Source organism: Aedes aegypti, chromosome 1, assembly GCF_002204515.2.
Source record: "Aedes aegypti strain LVP_AGWG chromosome 1, AaegL5.0 Primary Assembly, whole genome shotgun sequence".
In the NCBI taxonomy this organism is placed as follows: Eukaryota; Metazoa; Arthropoda; class Insecta; order Diptera; family Culicidae; genus Aedes; species Aedes aegypti.
Window position 1 is genome coordinate 71321102 of NC_035107.1, and position 27402 is coordinate 71348503.

The following is a 27402-nucleotide window of genomic DNA, read 5'->3' on the forward strand; positions in this document are numbered from 1 at the left end:
TACTTGTGTTTTTGGATTTTTGGATTAGGGTGACCATTTCCGAAATAGGATGACCAGAAAAATCGCGACTTTGCAAAATTTTTATTTTTGACTTGACACTTGACCGATTTTCAATTTTCTTGGACAAAATGTGAGCTAAGAATTTTAACTTTATAAGAAAAATATAAAATTTCACAAAAATTGTTTTTTTACATGAAAAAATATTTAAAATTTCGGCTTTGGGATCAAAGGGGCTATCGCTGTTCTCATTTTTCTTGAAAGTTCAGTTTACGTTTACTTTCAAATTTTCAGTGATGTATGTTTTTTAGTTTTTGAGATATATTTTTATGAAAATAAAAAATCAGTCATTTTTTATCAGCACACACTGTAGGTCTCAGCGCATTAGATTTTTTATTTAAAAAAATCATAACTTTTGAACAGCTTAACCGATTTTCACTCATGTTTTATGGACTGAAAGCTTGAAATTTCAACATTTCAGAAAAAATATAAAACTGAAATTTTCTTTTTACATGTTCAAATATAAAAATTTCTAGTTTTTTAGGAAATTTTTATATATTTCATGTAATTTTTTTTTCAGAGTTTTATATTTTTTCATGTAAAAATTTGAAATCTTAAGCATTCATTCCATAAAAAATATGAAACTGAACATTCAAGAAAAAATGAAAACAGCAATAGCCCCTTTGGTCCCAAGGCCTTCAAAACACGAAAAAACGTAAATTTTTGATTTTTTTTATTGATGTAAAAAAACAATTTCTGTGAATGTTTATATTTTTCCTAAAAAGTTAAAATTTTAAAAAGTCGCGATTTTTCTGGTCACTCTATTTCGGAAATGGTCACCCTAAAACAAAAAATCCAAAAACACGTGTAAAGGAACAAAATAGCATGGAATTCTCTGACCCACTAGATGGGTTTTTTTTATGGAATGGCTGTTTAATTAAAAAAGTCGACTCTCCATAACTCGATATTCAAGGGACCATCGACCTATAGAATTATCGAGTTATAGAACATACCGATATCAAAAATTTTAAAATCAAAGGTTCAAATTCATATATTTCCAATACTTTTGTGATCACTTCTGCAAGCAATGAATATCATTTTGTTGATAGCATTTTGAAAAAATATCTTTGGACACTTTTTTCAAAATGTTCGAAAAATCCTTAATTTTACTAAAAATTATTTTTTTATTTTTATGTTTTTAAAGTTTTATAACAATTTGCAAGACCTTTATGCACTGCCGAACCAGAAATAGTCCATGTCTTCCTTTATAAAAAAGGGTTTTAGATGGATATCGAGTTATGGAGGGAAATTTTCCTCCCACGTGGCATCGACTAGTGGAGACATCGAGTTATAGAAATATCGACTTATGGAGAGCATGATGTATGGGAATTTGAAGGGACCGCAAAATCCATCGAGTTATAGAATATATCGAGTTATAGAACATCGAGTTGTGGAGAGTCGACTGTATATATATATATATATATATATATATATATATATATATATATATATATATATATATATATATATATATATATATATATATATATAATATAAAAAAAGAATTTAACAAAAGTATTCGTAATTTTGATGAGTTGACTATCATGGACCAAGAGTGCAGAGCACTAAAACTAGGATTCGTAAAAAATCATTGTTTTATGTAGGGTAATATTATATTATAACATCGCAACAGCTGTTAGGTGGTTTAATCGTCTAATTTAGTTGAAGGTCGTAGACTAGTGGGTTACATATAAAAAAGTCTTACTAAAAGCATTAAACTGTTCTTACATCGTACTGTCACGCACTCCCAGCTCTTCTAAATAAATCATTAAACATTTGCTAACATTGCTGCTGACCCAAGCAAAAAAGGCCTGAAGGTGTCCACGCCGGCCGGCTGGCCGGCATATTGTATTTCATTACTCCGCAATATCCGCTTTTTGCCCATTATAATTCCCACCTTTCTGATTCGCTAATTTGGAATTCGTCTTGAAGAACCACTTTTTTCTTTTGCGGTACCTACTGTATGTTTGTATGAACAACCTGGGCCCGGTTTGCGCCTTTTAAATCTCAGTGAGAGCTGTTCCCCTTTGAAAGTCGCTACAAGACGAACTCTGCACCCAAACGTGCGCTGAACAGAATGACGTGATTCAGTTAGAGCTCTTCCACTACTTACACTTCCGTGCGTAAGTTTGGGATCGCCCCAAAAATATACAAACTTTTTTCTAAATATCTGTGATTAAACATTCAATTTCCATCGATATTTCTGGAGATTTTGTACGTTCCATACAAATTATTTTGAATTTTCATACAAAAAATCTTACCTTGGGTGGGGTGGCGGGGGTGCTGTTAAAAACCGCCAAAATTGTCCTACGTAATTAATGGATCACACCTTTGTGTATATATTTTTTTTTAGGATTTTTACCAAAACTTTTGCACTGGAGTGTATGCCTATTTCTTTGCATCAAAATAAAAAAAACGAATCACAGCCACAACACCCAAACAAGAACAACGGTCACTCATTCAGTAAGTTGTTCGCCGGTGTCGTAGCAGAATGCAGACGAATGACGCGAAGCCGGTCAAGCGGATGTTGTATGTAGTGTCTATACCGGTTCGTACTTTGTAACCATATAGTGAAGTGATTCATTTCTTTATGATAATTGCGATAAAAAATCAAACGAATCGATGCGTTTTCGGTAACGAGGAAACGTGAATTGCACAATTATTGCCTACCTCAGTAGGCGATAAGGAAAGAAAATTTCGGCGCGCGCGATCGTAGAGATAATCCAGTGATAAAGATAGAAGGGAAGGGCGAACGTGAATGAGTAAAACAGTCATCGCTAAGGGTATGTGATATGGTTTTTAATTTATCTCGAAACGCAATTACTGTTACAGAAGAAACGAAATATGTTCAGTAAAACTCGATACAAAATCTAATTTGGCGTGGAATTTTTCGAAACGAAATGGTATTCACATTTTGTTTCGCGAAATACACTTTTTTCTGCTATTTTTCATACATAAGGGAATTTACATTTTCTTGGCAGTCTTTGTCGTTCCACGTTTCTCTAGTGATTTTCTCCGAAATACGCAAGAAAATGACATGCTTGTCAATTAACATTTGTATATTTCAAGATTTATTATCGATTCACATATACAGAATTATCGATAACTATTTTGAACTGTTCTGGTATTGATTTAAGGTTCTGCATTTAGTGTAACCCGAAGTGCTTCTAATTAAAATGAAACAAAATTTTTTATTTGCAACAAATCTTGATATAATTGTGGTACAATTTTGTTGTTATACACTGGTCTGGCAGTGACGACTCCGGAAGCAAACAACAATTCCAAAGAAAATCTGTACACAATCACCGAAGTATTCGGCACTATTGACAGATGAACTTTCTCAAGTTTTACATATTATTTAATAAAGTTCAAGTTCCTGAAGGGATGTTGGCAATCGAGTGATAGATTGAGTTGGTGCAGTTTTCAAGTGGTTATTCCCCATTGCCGTGTGCCAGATAATTGTATCAAATTAGCTATTTAAATCGCTAATAGCAGTTTACGTTGTGGTATAGTGAAAAATAACTGTTTTGAAACCAACTGCTTCGGTAATTCGTCAATATTTAATTCTATCAGATAGCTCGCCAAAAACACATCCCTTCAGAAGTTTCATTATACCCAACCTTGCTATAATACATCATTACCACAATGAGCGTAAATAAATATCAACAAAACAACAACAACAGTGATAGCAAACCAATGAATGCAGATGTTTTGTGGAAAGGCATCCATCGGATGATTTCTTCTACCACTGCGAAACTGGAAGCAATGATCGAGTCATATGTGTCCAATCTCGAAGCTTGTATTGTTTGTGTCGAACGTCGCATCGAGTCCATCAAGGATGAATACAACCATAATTTAGACAACCTTACGAAAGAAATCAATTCCATTCGTACTGATCATCAGCTCAAACTTCAACACCTTAGTCGAATGGAAAGAGCGTTGGATTTAGTTTTCACGGGTGTCCCATATCATCCTGATGAAGATCTAAATCAAATATATCGTCGTATTGCCTGCGTTATTGGTGCCCCCGACGAGCATTCGATAGTACATCTAAAACGACTATACAAACACCCTGTACAATCTAGATCATCACCACCAATTCTCTGCAGATTTGCCTTCCGAGGAAAAAGAGACGTCTTCTTCAACAAGTATCTTCATGGCAGATCGCTGGCGCTACATCACATAGGCTTCGAAGGAAAAGGTCGCATCTACGTGAATGAGAACTTGACACCACTCTCCAGGCGAATATTGAATGCTGCAATCCGACACCGTAATGAAGGGCGTTTACATAAAGTGTCTACGAAGAATGGGCTGGTCGCTGATATCACCCACAAAGAGTGTGACGTCATTGTAGTGGATACTCTCGATCGATGGCTGCTTCTAGAATCAACCTTATCCTAACCGATTTTGTTACCGTTTGTAACAATAAGCCTGTTAGTTTGTAAGATTTTGTTTTTTTCTATTATTATTAATTATATGTCTCCGTGAAATTTTAAATTTAAATTCTATTGCATGCCATAAAAACACCCCTCCACCTGATATAAATTTAGTACACTACACTACAATAAAAACTAGCTATAAGTAAATGTATAACAGATAGAGTTCAGTGGAGGAAAAGTAAGAGAAAAAGACTACCCAACGATAGAGGGATCGGAGGCATCGGAGAAGGATAGATTCGGTCTATTTCCTATAAGGATCCAATTCGAAGTGGACGTTAGAAGTTAAAAGAAAGTTAAAAGGAAGTTAAGAGAGTTAAGAAAGAGAAGTGAGGAGCGAAGAAGCGAATCAGGACCCGTGGAGTTTAATCCTGGAAACTTCTTCCGGATTGAGTCCCTCAGAGCCCACTAGGGCATTTGAACCCAGGTTGGTAGCAAAACGTGGCCGACGACCCGGTTTTGAAGGACGCTAACCTCCAGGACAGGTCGTTCTTAGGAGTCGAAGCCAACGAGCGTCCATTCCCAGCACCCCGTTCAGCTTTTCCACGCTGTCAGCTCCACCGAACAAGCTCCGCAGTCTACAGTGCCGCCATCCCTCCAGGAATTCCCGAACATACCGGCCGGTTAAGTAAAATTATAATTAATAACCACACTACACCATACACCCACCCACACAGTTATGTACATTTAGGTCAATATAAAAGTAAAATTGTGAACCACTACAGTTTTCATTACACCCATCCCAATATCCGAGGTCTGATTAGCCTACTAGAGAACTCCAGCCGACCTTGAGACCAGAGGGGTGCTCCAGATCGCGCTAGCCAAGAAAAGAGGTCCTTGACGCACCCAACCTCAAAAGGCAGGCTGTTGCTTAGCCAAGCTTGCCGAGGTCTTTGTCCTGGTAACCCACGTGTTGCCCAACCTAGCAGTAACAATTACTCTTTCCTGCCTATTTTATTCCATGTTTCACATCCATTATTTTTTCCATTGCTTCCATCCGCTCCTAAAAGTCAAAACAATATCACCTTTCCCAGCTTATCTCACTTTTGTCCATGTATCCAATCCTTCAATATCCTTGTTGTTTCCTTCTTGAAAGTATTGAGGGTTGGGGATGTGGATATGTTTCCACTCGTTGTTGCTGTTGCTGACGCTGTTGGACGCTGTTGCTGTTGCTGCTATAAATTTGCTGTTGATTACCACATTAATATGCTCGATGCTGCTAATGGATTATTGAGTGCCACGTTTTGTTTTTCTTCAGTTGCTTAGAGCCACTTGACTGCACCACAGAGTCTGTGAAAATTATGTTAGTTAGAAATTTTAGTTTATGGTTCCTGGTAATTAGTATCTGTTCATATTGTGTGGGTCTAGATAATGATCTTAGCTTAATCCAACTTCTTGTTCCTATAAATGCTGAATAACGTTAACAGTGATGATGCTTCCACAAGTAATTTGATACCCAGGGCGGTTTTGAGGTCGGCTTTAGATTCAGATTTGTTCAACATTTGTCATATCAATGTTCAGAGTTTGACAGCCCGTAGATTTTCAAAGTTCAATGAACTAAAAATGAATTTGTTTGATTGTAATTTGGATATGATCTGTATGACAGAAATATGGCTGGATGATTCCATTGAAAATAGAATGATAGCTGTAGATGGTTACATTTAATTTATAGGATCGACCGTACCCGACACGGTGGGGGAATCTGTGTGTATGTTCGTAAAAACTTAGTATGCCGTGTATTAAAAGCATCTTCCATAGTAGGTAATGATGCACGAATTACGGAGTTTATGTGTTTTGAAGTCATGAGTGGCAAAGATCGAATTATGTTAGCAGTATATTATAATCTTCACAGATGTAGATTGCTCAAATACTTTAATGCAACACTTTGATCAGTTCACTGTGAAATATAAATCAACCTTTTTCAAAGGTGATTTTAATACAGATCTTCTCAAAAATAATAGCAGACAAAGACGATTCAGAGATGCTATTTCAGGCATGTCTTATGTATGCGTCAATAATGAACCAACATACTTTCATAACACAGGATGCTCGATGCTAGACCTCTTTTTAACTGATTCACTGGATAAAGTATGTAAGCACGACCAGATTTCGTTGCCTGGAATTTCCCATCATGACATGATATTTGTATCGTTTAAAATAGAAGCACCTAATGTAAATGTCAATGCATCCTACCGAGATTACGCTCATTTCGATGCTAACGCTTTACAAAATGCATTCAATGCTATAAACTGGAACGAATACTTTCCACAAGACGATCCCGATCTTCTTCTGCAATTTCTGAATGAAAAATTACTCATGATGCATGATTCTTACATACCTCTCAGAATGATCAGAGCCACAAAAAATCAGTGGTTCACATCTGACAAAGAGCGAGCGATTATTTCAAGAAATATTGCTTATAAAAATTGGCTTAGGAATAAAACAAGTGTCAATAGTTTACAATACAAGCAGATTCGTAATAGAGTTACCAACATGATTAGAAATGCCAAGTCAAACTATGAGAAACGTGTATTGAATATTAATATGCCAAGCAAACAATTGTGGAGTAACATTAAAAGGCTTGGTGTTTCCAAAGATAATAGTTCCGGTATTGACTGTAATGCTTCTCCAGACGACATTAACCGTTACTTCTCTTCAAATTTCTCTTCTGATAGTTATCCTAATCATTCATTTCCAGCTAATTCAAATGGTTTCGTTTTCCGTGAAATTAACGATTTTGAAATCGTGAATGCTATATTCGATATCAAGTCTAATGCTATAGGACTAGATAACATCCCCATTCAGTTTATTAAAATAGTTTTACCATTGGCAATTATTCATTTTAAACACCTTTTCAACAGGATTATATTGACCGGCAAATATCCCACTGTATGGAAGCAAGTCAAGGTTATTCCGATTAAGAAGAAATCCAAAAGTACTGATATTACGAATCTTAGGCCAATTAGTTTACTGTATTCACTTTCGAAAGTCTTCGAAAAAAACTTGAAGATTCAGATCAGTGAATACATAGATCATATGAACTTCCTCGATCCACATCAGTCTGGTTTTCGCAAAAAACACAGTACCACTACTGCACTTTTGAAAGTACACGATGACATCGCCCAAGCTATTGACAAAAAAGGAATCGCTATACTTCTACTAATAGATTTTGCTAAGGCCTTTGACCGTGTATCCCATCATAAACTGCTCAACAAATTATCGTCAAAGTTTCTTTTCTCGAACACTGCTGTCTCTCTCATTAAATCATATCTTTGTGATCGTAATCAAGCTGTCTTTCACAACATGATATATTCATCTTTCGTAGATATTAAATCTGGCGTACCACAAGGGTCAATTCTTGGACCATTATTATTTTCATTATTTATTAATGATTTACCGTCTTTAGAATATTGCGCTGTGCATCTGTTTTCAGATGATGTGCAAATTTATCTCTGCTGTCATAAAAAATATGAGTCTAGATGAGGTAGCAAGAAGAATAAATTCTGATCTTCAAAAACTTTTTGAATGGTCAAACAGAAATCCCTTACCAATTAATTCAACCAAAACCAAAGCTCTTTTAATCGATAAATCTAGAGATGCACTGAGAACACCAGATTTATATTTGGGTGGCGAAAATATAGAGTTTGTTGATCAAGCTTCTAATCTTGGTATGATTTTCACATCTAATCTGTGTTGGGATGCTCAGATAAACCAGCAATGTAGAAAAATATATTATGTTTTGAAGCAACTTAACTTAGTTACGATTCATTTGGACGCTCAAATAAAAACAAAACTTTTCAAGGCACTCTTACTACCGCATTTTATCTACTGTGATTTTATATACAGTAATGCGTCCATGGCTGCCATGAACAAAATGCGTCTTGCCCTTAATGCTTGTGTGCGATATGTCCATTGCCTTCCCAGATATTCCAGAGTTTCACATTTGCACGAATCATTACTTGGATGCTCTTTCCGACGTTTCTATGAATACAGATTATGTTTAAATTTTCATAAAATAATTAAATCTAGAACCCCGAATTATCTATTTTCTAAAATAACTCGTATGCGACAGTCTCGTACAATGAGTTTTAGCATCCCTCAACATTATTCCAATCTTTCTTTGTGCGAAGCATCGTACACTAGAATGCGTTACCAATCAGTATTAAATTATGTTCTTCTGTTATTGGATTTAGGCGGGATCTTATCAGATTCAGCAACATGAATTAGGTAGTACGGAATCTTCAGGAACTAGGAAAATAGAGTTGTATTAGATAAGTGAATTAAATCATGAACTCCAATTTGAAGTCAGTTTGTGGCAATTTAAAAGACAATGTCTTACGTCGCAATAATTATTACAAATAAATAAATAAATAAAAAATCACCGAAAGGTCCACCGAAAAAAAACGGCTGTTGAGAATTCGGTTAAATTTGAAGTGTGTAGTTGAATAGGTAGTTTAAATTTAGGTGTACAAGTATAGGTACAATTAGGTGTACAAGTAGAACGATACTCCATTAAATTTCCGTAAATTGCTTAAAAATTACGATTTATTTCCAATATCATGAATCGAAACGAAATTTAAAAATTAAAATTTTTCCACAGTGGATACTCTGGGATTCCGCGGAATTTAATTTTGAAGCACCTTGACAATATCGCATACCCTCAGTCATCGCAATACTGAGAGAGCGTGAGAGTGCAGCTTCAGTGCGATGAGAAAATTTGTGACGAGTCACACATGGTTGGCTTACGTCGAACTGATAACGGCTGCGAGTGCGAGTGATTCCGAGGGAATCCTTTTATCAGTTGGAATGTTTACCAGTGATTAATGCGACTTAGCGTGATTTGATGGGACTAAATTTCGACCGACTGAAAACAAAATCCTCAAAATAGAGATCCGTGAGAGTGTGTTTCAAACTTCCGGCGGTGATTGGATTTTTTTTGGAGAATTCGTGAGAGAAGCGACCGGCGGCTAATTGGATTCGTGTGTTTCGCACCGTTCTCAACGCGCACAAGATTTGGAAGTAAACGTGGAGTGCTTATAAGGTATTGTTTATGTTACCGTATTTGATGCCGTTTATGCTTTAAAACGAATACGCTGAGTTTGGTCGTACATTTGGTATGCATTGCAGCAGAAGCCGATGGCCATATATTTGTATATGGCTTCGCGTTTGGATGTCGTTAAGAGGGGCATTATGCGAGTTATATATATGAACGATTACAGGTATTAAAACGATTTATTCGGGATCCTTTGAGAGGCATTGCTTGAGTTTGCGATTTTGCATTGTCGAACGCACTTCAAATTATTTTTAATTTCCAAGATTGACGTCCTAGGACCGTTTATATTACACATAAAACCTCCATCTACAAGTAAGAGACAAGTAAGCGACAATAAGAGACAAGTGAGAGACAAGTTGGAGACAAGTAAAAGCCAAGTAAGAGACGAGTAAGGGACAAGCAAGAGACAAGTAAAAATCGAATAAACCTTATGAAGCAAGCTTCACTCTTTTTGGATCACCTTATCTAACCTTCATTTAAATGTCCCACTAACCGACGACGTCCACGCAACGTGCACCGATATTCTTATCGGATTAATTTACTTCCATGTTATTACTCGCTTTATCGGCTATTCCGTTCATCTGCTTTCCCCCAAAACGCCGGTTCACCTATACTGAGATTAGGAAAGTGGAAACGAGTGCGCTCGATTTACAGCAGTTTCTGTTTTCCTCATTACACTACTCTCATAGTGTTGGCATAGGCGCATTGTCCTCGATGCATTTCAGTTTACCCCAATATGAATTCACTGATCGTATTACCAACCTAGATAGCAGCTTTTACTTCCTACTTACTTATACTACTGGAAAACTTTGTTGTCAGTTCAAATGCCTTCATTACATTTTAGTGAAGTGTAACAGCGTGGCCTTACAACCATGTTGTTCTACTGCTGGATGGCAATCTGACAATCATTCGTTTTTGGTCCCGGTTCGGAAGCGCACGCGCACACTTCGTAGATTGCGAGCGTGTATGGGTTCCATTTCAGTTACACGTTGTTTGGGGACAGCACAGCTGGGAAAAATGTTTTCAACCGGATTTTCACGGTTTCTCTTTTTAGTTCGTTCGATATGTATGGGCCTAGAAGTTAACTGATACGGCTGACACTGAATTGCGAGGGGGACATTACCTTTGGCAATCTGGTTTGTTGTAAATTCTAGAAAAAAAAAAACATGGTTTGGACTAGGAACGTGTTGCTAATTTATAAGTTTACGACAAATCTTAGATAAGAAAATAAGGGAAAGTGTTTCATTTGATCAACTGTAACGCTAAACTTTCACAGGTTTATTTTCCTCACTTGGTCAGAGTCCACTCTTCGGTTGAACCGTTCCAGTGCACCTATTGTACACATATATTACGTACAGATTTGTCTTTTTCTGTTCATTACAGTCAACTCTCCCGTACTCGATATTCTGTATCTCTATAACGAGTTAGAGAACCATAGTAAAAGTTTAATTACATGGCTACCTAAATGGTCCCTTGGATCACAGTTGCACTGATTTTGTGTTCAATAACTCGATACCTTCCTAACTCAATGGCCCCTTCAATATCTAATAATGTAAAGTTGTAAAGCAGATTATAAATATTAGAAAAAGTAAGAGGTTGTTTCCGAGATACGACCGCCAAGTTGACGTTGGATAACGTTAGCTTCTTCTATTTCCTGATTTAGGATTGTCACGAACTTATGAAAGATTTACCTAGAAATCTAAAAATCTAATCAATTTTCAAACTATTTGTTGCATGTCAGTTCTGATCTATTATGGATATTAAGTGTTATTATTTGGTTGGCTCGGTTAACACTTCAACACCGATAGTACCGGTCCATGGAAGAAGAAGCATGGGCGGCAACTTTTGCTCTCCAAATAAACAGAGAAAGAGTTTTGGGTGATCTGTTTGTAGTATGAAAATGATGTCCGTAATAGGGAATGCATCATCAAACTCGCAACTAATCAATGATCATGACTGCGATAATTGACAAGAAAATTATGAATGAAATGGATCACTTGGGAAATGCGACCGTTCCTTATGAATAATCCCAGAGATAATCATATTCTTTAGTCCTTACATTTAATAGATGGAAATAATATCCTTAGGGGCCATCCATTTATTACATAAAAGTTCATGGGGGGAGGGGGTTTCAGATTTCTCACGCGCCATACAATTTATATTTTAATTTATTTTTATTTCTATACAAAAATCAGAGGGGGCTGTGTACAAGACCCGATTGCATGACGTTAACTACGCTGCGTCCTCGGAAACAGCCTCAAATTGCCGTATTGTCAATTATTCGTAATTAATTAATTATTGTATGATGGAATGAGATGAATTAAGAGATTATAGCAAGTATGTGGTAAACATATTAGGGAATATTATACAAATAACTCTTTAAAACACATTTGTTGGCTCTGAAAAGGGCCGATTGAATTGTTGAATTTGCGTAACACGGACACATTTTGACGGCGCACTGGTTTCAATCCTCCTCGCCCGATGAGATTTGTGATGCGCATGACGATGTGCGCTTCAACTAGGGTTTTGGTACCGGGAGTACCGGTACCGAAAGTACCGGTTTTACAGACCAATTTTTGGTACCGAAATACCGGTACTGGAAAGCATTGAGTACCGGTATTTTCGGTACTGATGAAAAATCCACTAATCATTTGAATCAATATTAATTTTTTCACAATAAATGGAACGTAAGTTATGTAGAAATAATTGATGGCAAACTTCTTAGGTCGATCAACGAACGTATTACATAAAGGCTTATTCTAACCAGCATCCTTTCAGCACTGAAGATGTTTTATTTCCGCGCATAAAAACGTTAGAAGCACGAATTATCGATTGTTGAATACAAATGAAGCTGCTGATGATGAATATCAAGTTTTCTAGATAACTAGGATCAAATATAACGAAAGCTTTCAGGATACTAAAGCATTTAAAGGTGCTTCAATTAAACCATAACGTGGTTCGACTGGTTATATTGTTCAAGGGCATTTTTCTAGACTGCCTAAAAATGCCCTTAAAGCACAAAGATTGATAGCAATTATTCGGAATAATTCGTGTATCACGAGAATACCAAATTTAACGATGCATGGGCAACGATTTGAGCAACTTCCGGACGGACTTAGAAAAAGCTTTCTCTGTGTCTGAAAGTTATGTTACAAAAATACGCACACGTATGTCAGCTAAACATTGAACATAGAACATGATTTGCATATTTTAATCCTACTTTATGGATGAAATGAAAGGCGATAAAATGGGAACAGTCCACAAATTATTAATTTTGAACGGTTTTTCGCATCACATATAGTATTACTCAGGACGTCTGCAACTTTTCCGAGCAATTATGCTGTTATTGCAACCCGACGGCACTGCAGCAGCATCCTCGGAAACAGCTCCAAATTGCCGTATTGTCAATTATTCGTAATAAATCAATTATTGTATGATGCTATGAGATGAATTCGTCCCCTTAATGCTACAACTAGATAACTCGAAAATCAAAATTTTGGGATGTGTAACTTTAAAAATATTACCGTTTTACAAGGTGATGGTTAATCGCAGAGAAAATGATTGAGAATTAAACTTCAACATGTATATATTGAATCACACGCTTATGAGCTGCGGATATTTTGCAGTCCAATTAAGAATAATGTTTTGGCATATTGAAGTCAAAAATTTCAAATTTCGAGTTATCTAGTTGTAGCATCAAGGGGACGAATTAAGAGATTATAGCAAGTATGTGGTAAACACATTAGGGAATATTATACAAATAACTCTTTAAAACACATTTGTTGGCTCTCAAAAGGGCCGATTGAGTTGTTGAATTTACGTAACACGGACACATTTTGACGGCGCACTGGTTTCAATCCTCCTCGCCTGATGAGATTTGCGGTGCGGATGACGATGTGCGCTTCAACAAGCGGCTTTGGTCGATTTTCTTCAGCCATCTCGTACAACAGCTTGCCTCTGGTGGCGAGGAGCTGAGCAGGTTTGGAGGAGCTCTTACCAGCTCGAAAGCGAAAACAGAATGAAACCAGATTCAACGAAGGAGGGATGCTTTATACCCTTAGAATAGCAGATGATGCTCCTTCTTTCATATTCTTCGTTTTCTTATCTGGGAAATAGGCTATATGAAACTGATGTCTGGGTAAGGGATGTACAGATTAGCATTATGCTGTTATTGCAACCCGACGGCACTGCAGCAGCATCCTCGGAAACAGCTTCAAATTGCCGTATTGTCAATTATTCGTAATAAATCAATTATTGTATGATGCTATGAGATGAATTAAGAGATTATAGCAAGTATGTGGTAAACACATTAGGGAATATTATACAAATTACTCTTTAAAACACATTTGTTGGCTCTCAAAAGGGCCAATTGAGTTGTTGAATTTGCGTAACACGGACACATTTTGACGGCGCACTGGTTTCAATCTGCCTCGCCCGATGAAATTTGCGGTGCGGATGACGATGTGCGCTTCAACAAGCGGCTTTGGTCGATTTTCTTCAGCCATCTCGTACAAATTAGGGAATATTACACGGACGGTGACGGCTGTGCCGCTCGATCTAATGAACCAGAATGACCGCGCTAGCCTCCCGCAAGGCAATGACAGCGGAGCACTGGCTGGTAGCGACGATTTCTGGCCGAAAACGATTATGCTGGCTGGTGCACTCAAATGAGCGGCTTCAGTTGCTGCGGCTCCGAAATGCGTGGTTCTTCGGTTCTAATGCGTGTTGAATTCGCGTCCTATTGAAAACTGAACTGAGGACGCGAATGACTCTCGAAATTTGCTCGCCGACCGTGTTCACAGTCTGACGGCAAAAAGAAGAATGAGGGAAGAAGCAGGGTGCGGTGCGCTTTTATAGTGGGAAGCGGAACCGAAAAATGTGCTTGAACGTGATTGGTTAGATAAGAAAGGGGTCAACGTTTTACGATATTTCAATAATTTGTTGCTAATAATCAATAGTGTCCTCCATTTGAATCGACGCGTAGATAAATTTCCAATCGATTTATGGATAAATATTGAAAATCTATCGATAAATGACTGAGTTATTAGCGGTCAAAACCTGACCATTTGTCGTTACATGCTCAATTTTTCGTGTTTCTGAATTGTACCCCCATATGTTGCCGTAAGACGTTATCCAACGTCAAAAACGCAATATATGCTGGAACTCTTGGTCGAGAACATAATATATTTCTCCCCCATCAATTAGCGCACTAATATTCATATTATTGATTGTAGCATTATTGGCTCTGCCGTTTACAGGGCCGCCTTGCGTGGCTGTTCTGCACGGAACTCTTTTTGAGCATACGGCAAACAACTTTTCGATCAGTTTCAACTGCGATCAGTTTCAGTAGTCTTCCACCTCCTGACCATGAGGAGAAGCGGAACTTGACCGCAGGATATCCACCCAGCATGGAGGTATGCTTCTGGGTGTGATTAGAACAATGTCCGATTACATTCACAGCCCATCGCCTGGGCTTGTTACGACGTTCACCCACCTAGCTCGCTGCGCTCCACGCCTTCTTGTACCAACCGGATCCGAAGCGAACACCATCTTAGCAGGATTGCTGTCCGGTATTCTTACAACATGCGCTGCCCATCGTATCCTTCCAGCTTTGGCCACCTTCTGGGTACTGGGTTCGCCGTAGAGTTGGGCGAGCTCGGAGTTCATCCTTCGCCGCCACACATCGTTTTCCTGCACACCGCCAAAGATCGTCCTAATCACCCGACGTTCGAAGACTCCAAGTGCTTGCAAATCCTCCTCGAGCATCGTTCACGTTTCATGCCCGTAGAGGACTACCGGCCTTATGAGCGTTTTGTACATGGTACATTTGGTGCGGGTGTCAATCTATTTTGACCGCAGCTTCTTGTGGATGCCATAGTAGGTTCGGCTGCCATTGATGATGCGCCTCCGTATTTCACGACTTACGTTGTTATTTGTCGTTAACAAAGATCTGTGATAGACGAACGGTTGAAAGTCAAAAGTATGCTCGTCTATCGTATTCCTAGTATTCACGACATTTTTGAAGGATTTGCCGTACAGTAAAGATCTGGTCCGTTGTCGATCGGCCGTCAGCGATGCCGGCTTGATAACTTCCCACGAACTCGCTTACTATAGGTGATAGACGATGGAAAATGATCAGGGATAATACTTTGTAGGCCGCATTTTGAATGGTGATCGCTCGAAAGTTCTCAAAATCTAACTTGTCGCCTTTCTTGTAGATGGGAAATATTACCCCTTCCTTCCACTCCTCCGGTAGCTGTTCTGGTTCACAGATTGTGCCTATCAGCCGGTGCAAGCAAATGGCCAACCTCTCCAGGACCATCTTTATGAGTTCAGCTCCGATACCATCCTTACCAGCAGTTTATTGTTCTTGAGCTGGTGAATGGCATCTTTAACCACCCTCAAAGTGGGGGCTGGTTGGTTTCCATCCTCCGCAGTACCGGCGAAGGCATTTCTTCCGTTGTTCCGACCTTAATTGCCTGTGCTCTCGGCGCCATTCAGATGTTCGTCGAAGTGCTGCTTCCACCTTTCGATCACCTCACGCTCGTCCGTCAAAAGGCTCCTATCCTTATCCCTGCACATCTCGGCTCGCGGCACAAAGTCATTGCGGGATGCGTTGAGCTTCTGACAGAACTTGCGTGTTTCTTGAGACCGGCTCAGCTGTTCCATCTCCTCGCACTCCGTCTCCTCCAGGCGGCGTTTTTTCTCCCGAAAGAGGCGGGTCTTCTGTTGCCGTTTCCGTCTATAACGCTCCACGTTCTGCCGGGTGCCTTGCTGCAGCATGACCGCCCGCGCTGCATTCTTCTCCTCCAGAATCTGCCTACATTCCTCGTCGAACCAATCGTTCCGTCGACTCCGTCCTACGTACCCAACGTTGCTCTCAGCTGCATTGTTGATGGCTGCCTTCACTGTTCTCCAGCAGTCCTCAAGAGGGGCTTCATCCAGCTCACCCTCTTCCAGTAATGCAGCCTCGAGGTGCTGCGCGTACGCAGTTGCGACATCCGGTTGCTTAAGTTGCTGTAGGTCATACCGGGGCGGCCGTCGGTACCGTACGTTGTTAACGACGGAGAGTTTTGGGCGCAGTTTAACCATCATCAGATAGTGGTCAGTGTCGATGTTAGCGCCACGATAGGTCCTGACGTCGATAATGTCGGAGAAGTGCCGTCCATCAATCAGAACGTGGTCGATTTGCGATTCTGTCTGCTGTGGTGATCTCCAGGTGTATCGGTATGGAAGGCTGTGTTGGAAGTAGGTGCTACGAATGGCCATATTCTTGGAGGCGGCGAAATCAATTAGTCGTAAGCCGTTTTCGTTCGTCAGCCGGTAGGCGCTGAATTTTCCAATAGTCGGTCTGAGCTCCTTCTCCTGGCCAACCTGAGCGTTTAATCCGGTCGAGTACTAGTTACATACCTAATTAGTGACATAGTGAAGAATATTGATGCAGTAAGTGCTTCTAGTAATTTTATGATGTAACCTGAATGAAGAAATAAAATCCAAATAGAGAGCGTCGGAAAAATAACTCGTGGACATTATTGGTACCCAAGAGCTTTTTGAAAAGGTCATCAAATAAAGGAGCACAATTTGTTACATATTTAAGAATTCAGTGTTTACTACATACCCACAAATATTGGAAGAATTTATCTGCGATTCTTGGTGAATACACCAAAAGATCTAAGTCATCCAAAAACTCTTTCGGAAACAAAGGCTATTAAGATCTACAAGATCTACACAGTACGAACGAAACCTGTAAAATTATAGCGAGTTGAATGTAACAAAAGGACTCCATCATATATGATAGATATTTATGTGCAATCTTAAAATTACACTGCTGCTGGTTTGAAAATAAGCTATAATTAGCTACCAAACTAGAAGAATATATAAAAACCTGACTTAACCCCTCTACCGGCAGCTCCATATTTTACCGCAAGAAAAAAAATTCAAATCGCGATAACTTTTTTGTTTCTTGTTATTTTTGCACCATATTTTTACAAGTTCTCAAAAAACTCTTCTAGTTTAGGAATCTGTGTCGGTATCGTTTATTGGTGATCTTTTTTTAAAGATATTGCAATATTCCTTGGGGGACCGACATTTTCTATATAAAATGTCTTAAGTGGCCATTTTGTTTTACGTCAACTTATCGAAAAAATAAAATGTGGGCTATACAATGTCATGTGATAAGGAGCTACTCTGAAAAAATCATACAAATTTTTAGTATTCTTAGAGATATCTGAAAATTACGAAATGAGTTTTTATGTAGTTTTCAAGAATTTTATTTGGCCAGCATGGTACCAGCAACATTAATGCTCATTACTCAAAGACGGCTGGACCGAATTGCTTCATTTTTTCACAACATACATTCATTAATGTATTGTTCCGAAGAGTGGATATCCGAATACGATAAAAATTCTGTAGCCTACGATATATACGTGGGTTATGTGTACGCGTCGGTCCCCCAAGGAATTTCGGAATATCTTTGGATTCAGATGACCAATGATCAATGTTAACACAGATTCTTAAACTAGAAGAGTTTTTTGAGAATTTGTGAAAAAATTGTACAAAAATACCGGGAAACAAAAAAGTTATCACGAAATGAAACTGCCGGTAGAGGGGTTAATCCACTGATGGTGTGATTGAACCATTCTAACATTTCCATACAGGTTTGAGACAATTATTATTCATCATTCATTTGAAACCTTGTACCAGTATAACTAAACTTTAGAATGTTGTGACTATGTTCTATCTGCCCTAATAGTTTAATGGTTTGCGAAAAAGTCCTGGAAACTGCACGTCAAAAGGCGGATATCAAACTTTAAAATGGATATCGTTTTTGGCTAGAGATTATATGCCATATAATATAAAGAAATTTTCGAGGGATCTTTTCTATGAATTGAGTAGGCTTATAAAGGTTTTATGGATGTAACAGTCACAATTTTCAATATATGACTCTAGTTGGTTTTTTTTTTCTAAATTTCTTACGATTTATCAAGAATAAACTCCACGGGAACTTTAGCTTAATGTTATAAACTTTCTTGTTTTAAAGCCTAGCGTTTGAAATGAAGCTAACATTTTTTTAGAGCTTAGCTTAGCTTAGACTGACTGTTCCGTGATTGACCGAAGTCAGTGAAAATGCACAAAGAATCAACTAGAAGCTTGGCTGAGTTTGGCCATAATCTTATTCAGTGTGCACAATTCAGTGCCTCTATTTATACATGGTCAATAACGGCGCCGGCCACGTCCTTGCAGTCAGGTGGGATTGGGGGAAGGAATGTTAGTGTGTAACCTTTGCTATTTGGAGACCGTGTTTGCCTCTGCATCTCCACAAAGTTACTGGGAGGGATGTTTGTTAATGGGGAGGATCGTTGGGTCACAGGATTCACTTTGATAAGCGATTAGACCATGATAAATAATTATTTGTGAGATATAAACAAGCTTATATGTAAATATAATATTTTCATTTGATATGAACAATATCTATGTAGAGAAAAATTATGCCGACACTTGAGGTGACGAACCTTTCAGAATTTGTTGAATAAAGTGAACCTTTCGCAAGTCTACACTTGTAGTGTCGAACCATTCAAAGTTTTTTTTTAATTACAAAAATAATGGTAAAAAGAAAAAGGTGTTTTGAAAAAAAAAATTAGACATAAATAATTTATGAATCAGAGTTCATGTCGACACTCACAGTGACGAGCCATTCATAGTTTGTTGAAAAATCATATTTACGTCTCACCGTTGTAACGATTAAAGATGCAGTCATACATATTTTATAGATTAGAAATAGTAGCATGAAATGAGCTCACCAATTGATCCGTCATCCTTGAGCAGCAACAGTCCACTTTCAGCTTCACTCGTTTGCTCGGCTATATAAAAGCACTCAGAGAAAATAGGCGCGCGACATTAATAAAATACTCACTAAGAAGAGAAATATCCAACAAATTTACTGGTAAAAAAAATCAAAACCGTATTTTTACAAAGCTTTAATATTTTTCCTATAAAGTGTGGATAAATACTTTCGATTGATATGAAAAAGTTCTTAATTCATTAATTATTTTGTTTTATTGAAAAATAGTTTCTCTTAGTAGTGCTACTAGAGGAATAATAGGTGTGCTGAAGATGCGAGGGACCTTAAATTATAAGCAAAACTTTATTCCGATCATTTTGTTCTCAACAAAATTGAGTTGTGTATCAATGGTACCTACTTAGATAATAAGTTCCTGACCTTCATGTTAAAAAATATTTTGCTACGATTTATAGTAAAATGATCATAAAAGCCACTGGTGCTTCTATAGGAGACTGTCTACTAAGGGAACACTGACCCTACACGAAATAAGAATAATTTGAAAAAGAAATTTCCACCAAATTTGCTTTGTTTTCTATTTTTACGTTTTTGTTAATTTCCAAATCCCGGGAAATTTGGAAACTCTAAATGTGAGTAACAGCCGTAGTTACTGCATTCCAGCACTAGGAATCCACACACATTCTCTGGATTATATTATCGGGAGACGTGACCCCTCCGCATGTAGCGAGCATGCGATCTCTCGTAACAATGTACTGTCTATAGTAACCATGTCCTGACAGAAACTGCATCAGGTGGAAGTTCTTTTCACCATGGTTTCTTTTGTACCAATCTGACACATTTGGTTTTAGCCGATGGGTCCATCTATCTTATCCCGTTTAGGTACAGAACATGAACATAAAGCGCACACTCTTATTCATGTTCATTTTTTCGATCGCATATGTGAACTCCAATCGAATGTTCATTTCGGCGTTTGAGCTTCTCTCAGCATTCGTAGTGTAGGCCAAGGTGTGTGCATTGCACTTTGTAGTCAGTAAAGTGAACCCGCCTTGGTACATTCATAAAGAATAAAGTCCTAAACACAATGTGAACGGCAACACGGTATTACGACAAAACGGCTGATCTACTACACTCTACTTGTCAAGTCCACGTTAAATCTGACTTTGTCGACATTGATCAAAATAATGATATGTTATTCAAATCAGTGCTGCCGTAATGCCGTAATGCCGTAATGCATTGTGTTTGATCCTTAAGAATCATGAATTTCTGTAAGTCGGAAGTCTGATTCGGCACAGCCACTGAGTTGTAAAATCTTCTTCTTTTAATAATGATCGTTGAAATTTCCAAAACCGACGAAAATACAAACACTTGGGTTTCCCCGAAAAAGGTTGAAAATGAAGATAGTAAGATATATTGTTTTCCACCAACTGACACATTTTAACAAGTGATAAGAATAGTTGTGGATTACTTTACATACTCAGATCTTACCTATAATTCCTCACTAAAATACGCCAACTTGCAAAGTGAACTATGTAGTTCAAACTAGTATTTACTCACTTCATTATGATGATTTCCAAACTTTATCTAGTTTCTAATCAATAATAAAATTTATTGCGATTCCGATTCCGAAAGCAGTGCTAGATAGCCATACATAGGAACCTTCCCTACACCTCACCGAACTCCGTTACACCTGATCCTACACTGAAACCTCATATCATGGGGAAAACTAGCCGATATCTAATCTTATCTTGCACTGTCCCGATGTAAAACCGTGTGGTGTGAGGGATAACTTAGTTTATCCAGCGACGATATGCATCGCTCTGTCTATCGGAAAATCATTGCCCAACCGTCAGTCTCAATCAAAAAGTATGTCAAGTTAGTCACCGTTGTGCGATGGACATGGAACCAATTGTGGTCGGCTTACATAACGAATCCGGATCGACATTCCTTCAGGATCGATGGAATTCGTTGCTGGACACGATTGGTAAGATTACGGATTATATCCCAGGCAACCAGTAAGCACGTGGAGTCCAATATTTTGCCAAATCGGGCATATAGTGCTAGTATAGAACTAAGTATTGAACGACTTATAAGTCCCACACTAGCACTGTATTGCCGATTTAGAGAGTTAAGTGCTTGATGGTTTCTTGAGATGCTGAGTTGAGCTGACCAGATCTACGCCTTCCAGGTGACGAACCGGAGTTCCTGTACGTGTGGGCGTTGACCACCTGGGTCAATGGGTTCTTTTGGGCCTTCGGAGGCCTGTTCGTCCTTATGGACGTCTTCAATCGTCCCCGATGGCTGCGAAAGTTCAAAACACAACCCGGAACGAATGAGCCCCTGGAATGGACCGGTCTATGGAGAGTGATGAAAACGATCCTCTTCAATCAAACAGTGATCGGAGTTCCGCTGACCTACATCGGGTTCCACACGGCAGGAAAGTCCAATCTTCCGGATGTTCGAGTCCTTCCGAGTACCTTCGAAGTCGTGCGAGATTTGTGTGTCTGCTTGTTCTTCGCCGAAGTGGGATTCTACTACATACATCGGTTCTTGCATCTGAAGCCACTGTATCGGCACGTACACAAGAAGCACCACGAATGGACGGCCCCTTTTGCGTGGGCTGCGATGTATTGCCATCCGGTGGAGCACATTCTGAGCAATATGATTCCTCCGATCATTGGTATTCATCTGATGAAGAGTCACCTGGCGACGGCTGCCCTGTGGTTTCCTTTGGTGATCGTGAATACGGTGCGAGATCACTGTGGGTATCATTTGCCGTTTTTCCCCAGCTCGGAGTATCACGACTATCATCACGCCAAGTGAGTTGATTCCTGTGCTTGTATTATGGTTCTTTCAAGATAATGAACAACTTCCATTCGTAGGTTCACGGAGTGTTTCGGAACGTTTGGCTATCTGGATTGGTTACACGGAACCGATAGGCAGTATCGCAAGAGTAAGCAGTGTCTCCGGCACAGGTGGCTGTGGTCGACAAAGTCGGCCCGGGAACTCATTCCGGATAAATGAATCATGATGGGTGGATTTTAAAGATGATAAGGGGCTTAATGTAATAAACTTTCTGATTGTGATACAAAACTCCTGTTCCGTATACCGTAATCCGGGGTATCATTGATCAGCGGGGTAACATTGATCGGAATGACTCATCTCGTAATAAGTTGGTATTCTCATTTATTGATGAAACATTTCCAAAGCATAAATGTTGCTTCTCTTTTTTATATTTATGAGCTATTGAAAATTAAGATTTTTGCAAAAATTGCGTTAACTTTATGCGTAAATTTGTCAAGTTTTCGAAACAATGATTTCAATGGTTACACTGCGGAACACGTTTTTGTCTCCAGCACCAAAATACCGCTATTCACTTAATTAAGGGTTGCTGAATCCATTGCCGTTTTCAGAAATATCATAGCACGTCTAGTTTTTGAGATATTGACTGTTGAAAATGCAAAAAATGACTATTTCAGCCAACTTGCATGCAAGTTTGCCAGCTTGTAAGGTAATATATTTGCTTAATTTGGCACAGAATTCAAACTTTATGTGTATAACAATACTTATCATCAAAGTTTGTATTACTTTCGATACGGAAAAGTTATTTTTTGATGGTTTAGAAAATTGTTGTATTTTGCCATATAGAGGAAACGAAGAATTTTGTATGGAGGCTGCAAGCATGTTGAAAAAATCGGTTTAATCGAAATTTAATCGCGCAATTTCAATCAAATTATGTCTGAAATGAAAGTTCAAGTTCTATTTTGCATGTTTGGTGGATTAGATTACAAAAAAGTATGATAAATTGTACTTTAAATTTCATGTAAACATTAATAAAACCAGTGTTTTATACAACTTTGGCGACCTGTAGCTAAAAATTGTGACGTGCTGGAACATTTCTGAGAATGGAACCAGATTCAGCAACCCCAAATCTACTAGAGATACATAATTTGATCCTTGAGACACGCAAAAATGTCATTTTTGTTACGCTGTGTTAAGGATGACACTACCGAAGAATCATGTCTCATAGGTTCTGCAAGCGATATGAGCAAGGAAAATGCGGTTCTCACTAAAAATGGCATCGCCAAAAACGATTCCGCTGTCAAAACTTTTATAAGTATGCTCAATTAGGCAACATTAACGAATTACTGTTAAGAATGTAGAATTCTTTTAGGAAATTGCCTACCTTTAGGCGTATTCCGCTGTTCGAGGTGTTTTTAATTTTAAAATAACTCAAAAAGTAAATGAGATGTAAGCGTTTGGTCATGATATTCGGCTTCAGGGGCCATGATTTAAGTATGTAACGACATTTTCAATATTACCGAAGGTTGTTTACATGGATGATCAATGTTACCCCATATCAGCTAAATGAAAAAATCGCATAAAACATTTTTGTAAACATGCTTAAATCTTTCAAAAAACAAAATACAGTATATAGTCACGAGCTATGAGTGGCAGTACTTGTTTTAAAAATATGAAACACAGAACTTTTGCATTTTTCAATTAAATATTAAAGAAATATCCTAAAAACTGATCAATGTTACCCCGGATTACGGTACTCCATTATCAAAGTTACCCCAAAACGGAAAACCGACTTTCGATTATATGAAAAATTATATATCCATTCAAAATAAATCCTATGGCAATCTATCTACTGCAATCGATAGCTATGATATCAGTACTTGTTTTAAAAATATAAATTGTAATTCTTTGAAACAGCATGCATAAATATTGAAGTTTTCTTCGAAAAAACTATCAAAGTTACCCCGTTTTACGGTCCCTTGGTTTCCTTTTCTCATGCTAGGGTTGTACACAATGGCTCGAAAAATATAATCTTGGCCAAAACCATTATCACATCTCATTCGCCATGATGAAAAACAGACAAATATAAATTCAAAAGATTTCATTGGTGATTTAAGTTCAAGCAACAATGTTATGCTCTTATATATAGGAACACAACCTAAATTTTTAATTACATTCACTTTAAGTTTTGCCAACTTTTTGCGCTCTGACCATTAATTGTGCAGTTTTCAGTGACAGTTAGTGACAGATTCACGATAACTTTTGAGAGCTCACAATCAAAGCCCCTCTCTCAGGTTTAAAATATATCCGGTTGGAATAAGCTTATCGTATGTCATAACGTAACTAACGTAACAATTTTTAAACAGTTATTATTTAAAATAAGTAGAATTATTTTTGATTGTAAGATGGAATTCTATGCTTCTTCAGTAAGCTAAATTTTTGCAAAAGTTCTCCAGTTCTCCAGTTCTCGAGACGGGATTGGTGGTCTAATGGCTAGCGCTTCTGCTTTGCAAGCAGAAGGTCGTGGGTTCAATCAGTAGAAGCATTAGCCGTAGAAGGCCAATGTCGCGACTGTTCGTGTGACCAACATCTAGTTTGCCACGCTCTGACAGCCTGAGCACCGGGTCTATAAGTGTCAAATCAAATTGTTCAACAACAATAAAACAGTCTCTACAACATGGCACTAAACAAACAATCAAAAACTTCAATAGTAAGTATTAATAAAATAATTATATTTTGTGATAACAGCGCCACTAGCGTTCTACTTCTTATATTTCTATTGTTCAATCCCGTCCATTTCACATATTTTTTACTCTTTCTAATAGCTGTCTTTCTCTATCTCTCTGCGTCATTATGGCAAGGACGTGGCCGGCGCCGTTATCAATCGGGAAATATCAAGGGTAGTGTGAGTGTACATTGAAGATGAAAAAAAAGCTATAACCCAAGCTTCATCTGAGTGGTTCTCTGTGCAATATCACTATCTTGATTGATCACGGAGTAGCCACTACGAAGTGTATGTTCTATCAGTTGATCGATTTGATCGATTACAGTTCAAATTCGGTGCTTTATTTCATAGTATACTGCGATTTATTCTAGCTGTGTATGGTATTGGATTCATCTTCGCCGTAATATTTGTCAATTGGTCTCCAATGACTTTCTTCAACCAATTACAGTCAATCGCAAAATTGAGCGTACACATCCATGAACCAATGCACGAGTTCACTGATTTGACGTTTGAGCGGTGCGGAATTCACTCGTTGCCATGGTCACGTAAATAACACGGCACCGCTCAAACGTCAGATAGTGAACTCGTGCATAGGTCCATACTGCATGATTGTAATGTGTTATACAGATCCTCATATACTTTTCAAAAGTTTACTCAAAAGGCTATAGGGGAACATGGTCCAGGTTTTTGGTTATATCTTTTCAGCATAATAAAGGACATGAAAAGTTTTATGATTGCGTGAAAGCCTGATTCAGCGCGCACGCTTTTCTCTCAAATAGTTTTGTGATATCTCCTTCCAGGTTATGACAAGACATGTTTGAATAAAATTCTTCAGAAGGTCCGAATTGGAAGAACTCTGTTCTAATTCGAACACCCCATGTTCTAATTCGTACCACCCTATGTTTCATCGTTTTCGCTATGGTAGTTATGCTTTTCATATACAGATTCCTTCATTCTTTGGTAGTCTGGTAGTTTTTTTCGAGGACTTTTTTTTGCACCAGAAACAAAGACAACTTCTGTGAGTCGAGAAGACTTTCACAGGGTGGAGCACTTGGAATAGACCGAGTGCTCGTTGAATATCAAGAGATCCTTATTAGACCATATCAGGTCCGGATTGGACCAAGGCAAGGCTCGTAGGATAAATTTACGACTCGTGCTGTAAATCTCATCATTCTGCAACTTGTTCCGTAAACTACTAAAACAATGCTGAAAGTGCTACTTCTCTGGATTTCTCAATGCCTTCATCAACTAGTGATTCTGATTTCACATCCGTCGTATGATCCAAATCGATTCCGATAAGGGATTCTGGCTTGGAATTAGATCATCTAGCAGACGTAGAAGCGGCAATCAGTTTACTCTCTAGAAAGTCGTGATCTTCATGGGGTCGTTTGTTAAAGCAGTTCGGCTCATGAAGATTTAAGTGAACAATAAAGTAAACAACTGTGTGTGGCGTCTTACCTGGTATGTCTTCGAATGAGGAATGTAGACTAGCAACGAAGGCGTGAAAATTCATGACAGTCATTCGACTATGTCACAGCCTACATGATTGAAAAACATAAGGCTCTTACTACGTATGGATGGCCATGTGGATTCTCCTGAAACATGTTTATGTTCCTAGAAATAATCCAACATCAACGGCATTTTTCGTAATCAAAAAAGAAATGTGAGCAACTCGTTTCAAAACTCGATTTTTTCAGCACTCGTCTAGAGTTTTCAAATTTCCCGGGATTTGATTTCCCGGGAAACGGGAACTAAATTTGTCATTTCCTGGGAAATCCCGGAATCCCGGGAAACTTTCAAAAACGTAAAAATAAAGCAAATTTGATGTTTTTTTTTTTAATTATTCGTATTTTTGTTATATATTTTTTTTATACCAGTAAACTTGTATGGTACCTGTATTCTCTTTTTTGTAAGTAATTTATTTATGTTTTTCAAAAAAATCTATTGATTTCGTTGTGTACGCTAGGCTTTAGAACAACACAAATTATGATATTGAGTCCGTATGGAGATTCTTGACAAATCGTATGAAGTTCAAATAATATGTTCAGGACGGACTCGATTATCCGGACTTTTATACCCGATTATCCGGAGTTTGTTCTTTGATATTCATGTTTTTGAGATTTTATGCATACATTTGAAATAATTTGGTATTGCAATATACAATATGAATGGTTTTGCAGCTTTGGATGTAGGTAAAAAGGTGGTTTGAAAAAGAGGTTTTTTGTATGCCGGTCAAAATAATTTCTTCCCAAGACCCCTAATGTTCCTAGAAATAACTTAACTTGAATAGCGTATAATCTATTTTGAAAAAAAACATAACGTCAAAGAGCTATCCTTTTTATCAACAACATCGAAGTATAACTAGTGATCTAGTAAGGTCAATCATACGATAGTTTTGGTTTGAAAATGGATGGTCATTCCTTTTTTAATAGAACTACCCGGGAAATACAGAAATCCCGGGAAATACGGGAATCCCGGGAAACAGGAAATCATTTCCCGGGAAACGGGAATCTCGGGAAATCTCATTTCCCGG

At 38.1% G+C, this 27402-nt stretch overlaps 2 protein-coding genes across 2 annotated transcripts in view; both read left to right on the top strand.

The window, feature by feature from the left end:
- Positions 1-2536: 2536 nt before the first annotated feature.
- LOC5569559 (sn1-specific diacylglycerol lipase alpha) overlaps positions 2537-27402 on the top strand; it is a 343791-nt gene continuing 318925 nt past the window's right edge. Inside the window, exon 1 of the mRNA XM_021839496.1 lies at positions 2537-2840. The gene's annotated coding sequence lies outside the window, so the exon portion shown is untranslated. The remainder of the gene's footprint in view (positions 2841-27402) is intronic.
- Positions 21165-22435, top strand: LOC5569560 (fatty acid hydroxylase domain-containing protein 2). Its single transcript, XM_001658572.2, has 3 exons — positions 21165-21326; positions 21531-22161; positions 22225-22435. Exons 1-3 carry the CDS (start codon positions 21236-21238, stop codon positions 22364-22366), a joined length of 864 nt encoding a protein of 287 aa, XP_001658622.2. The 5' UTR covers positions 21165-21235; the 3' UTR covers positions 22367-22435.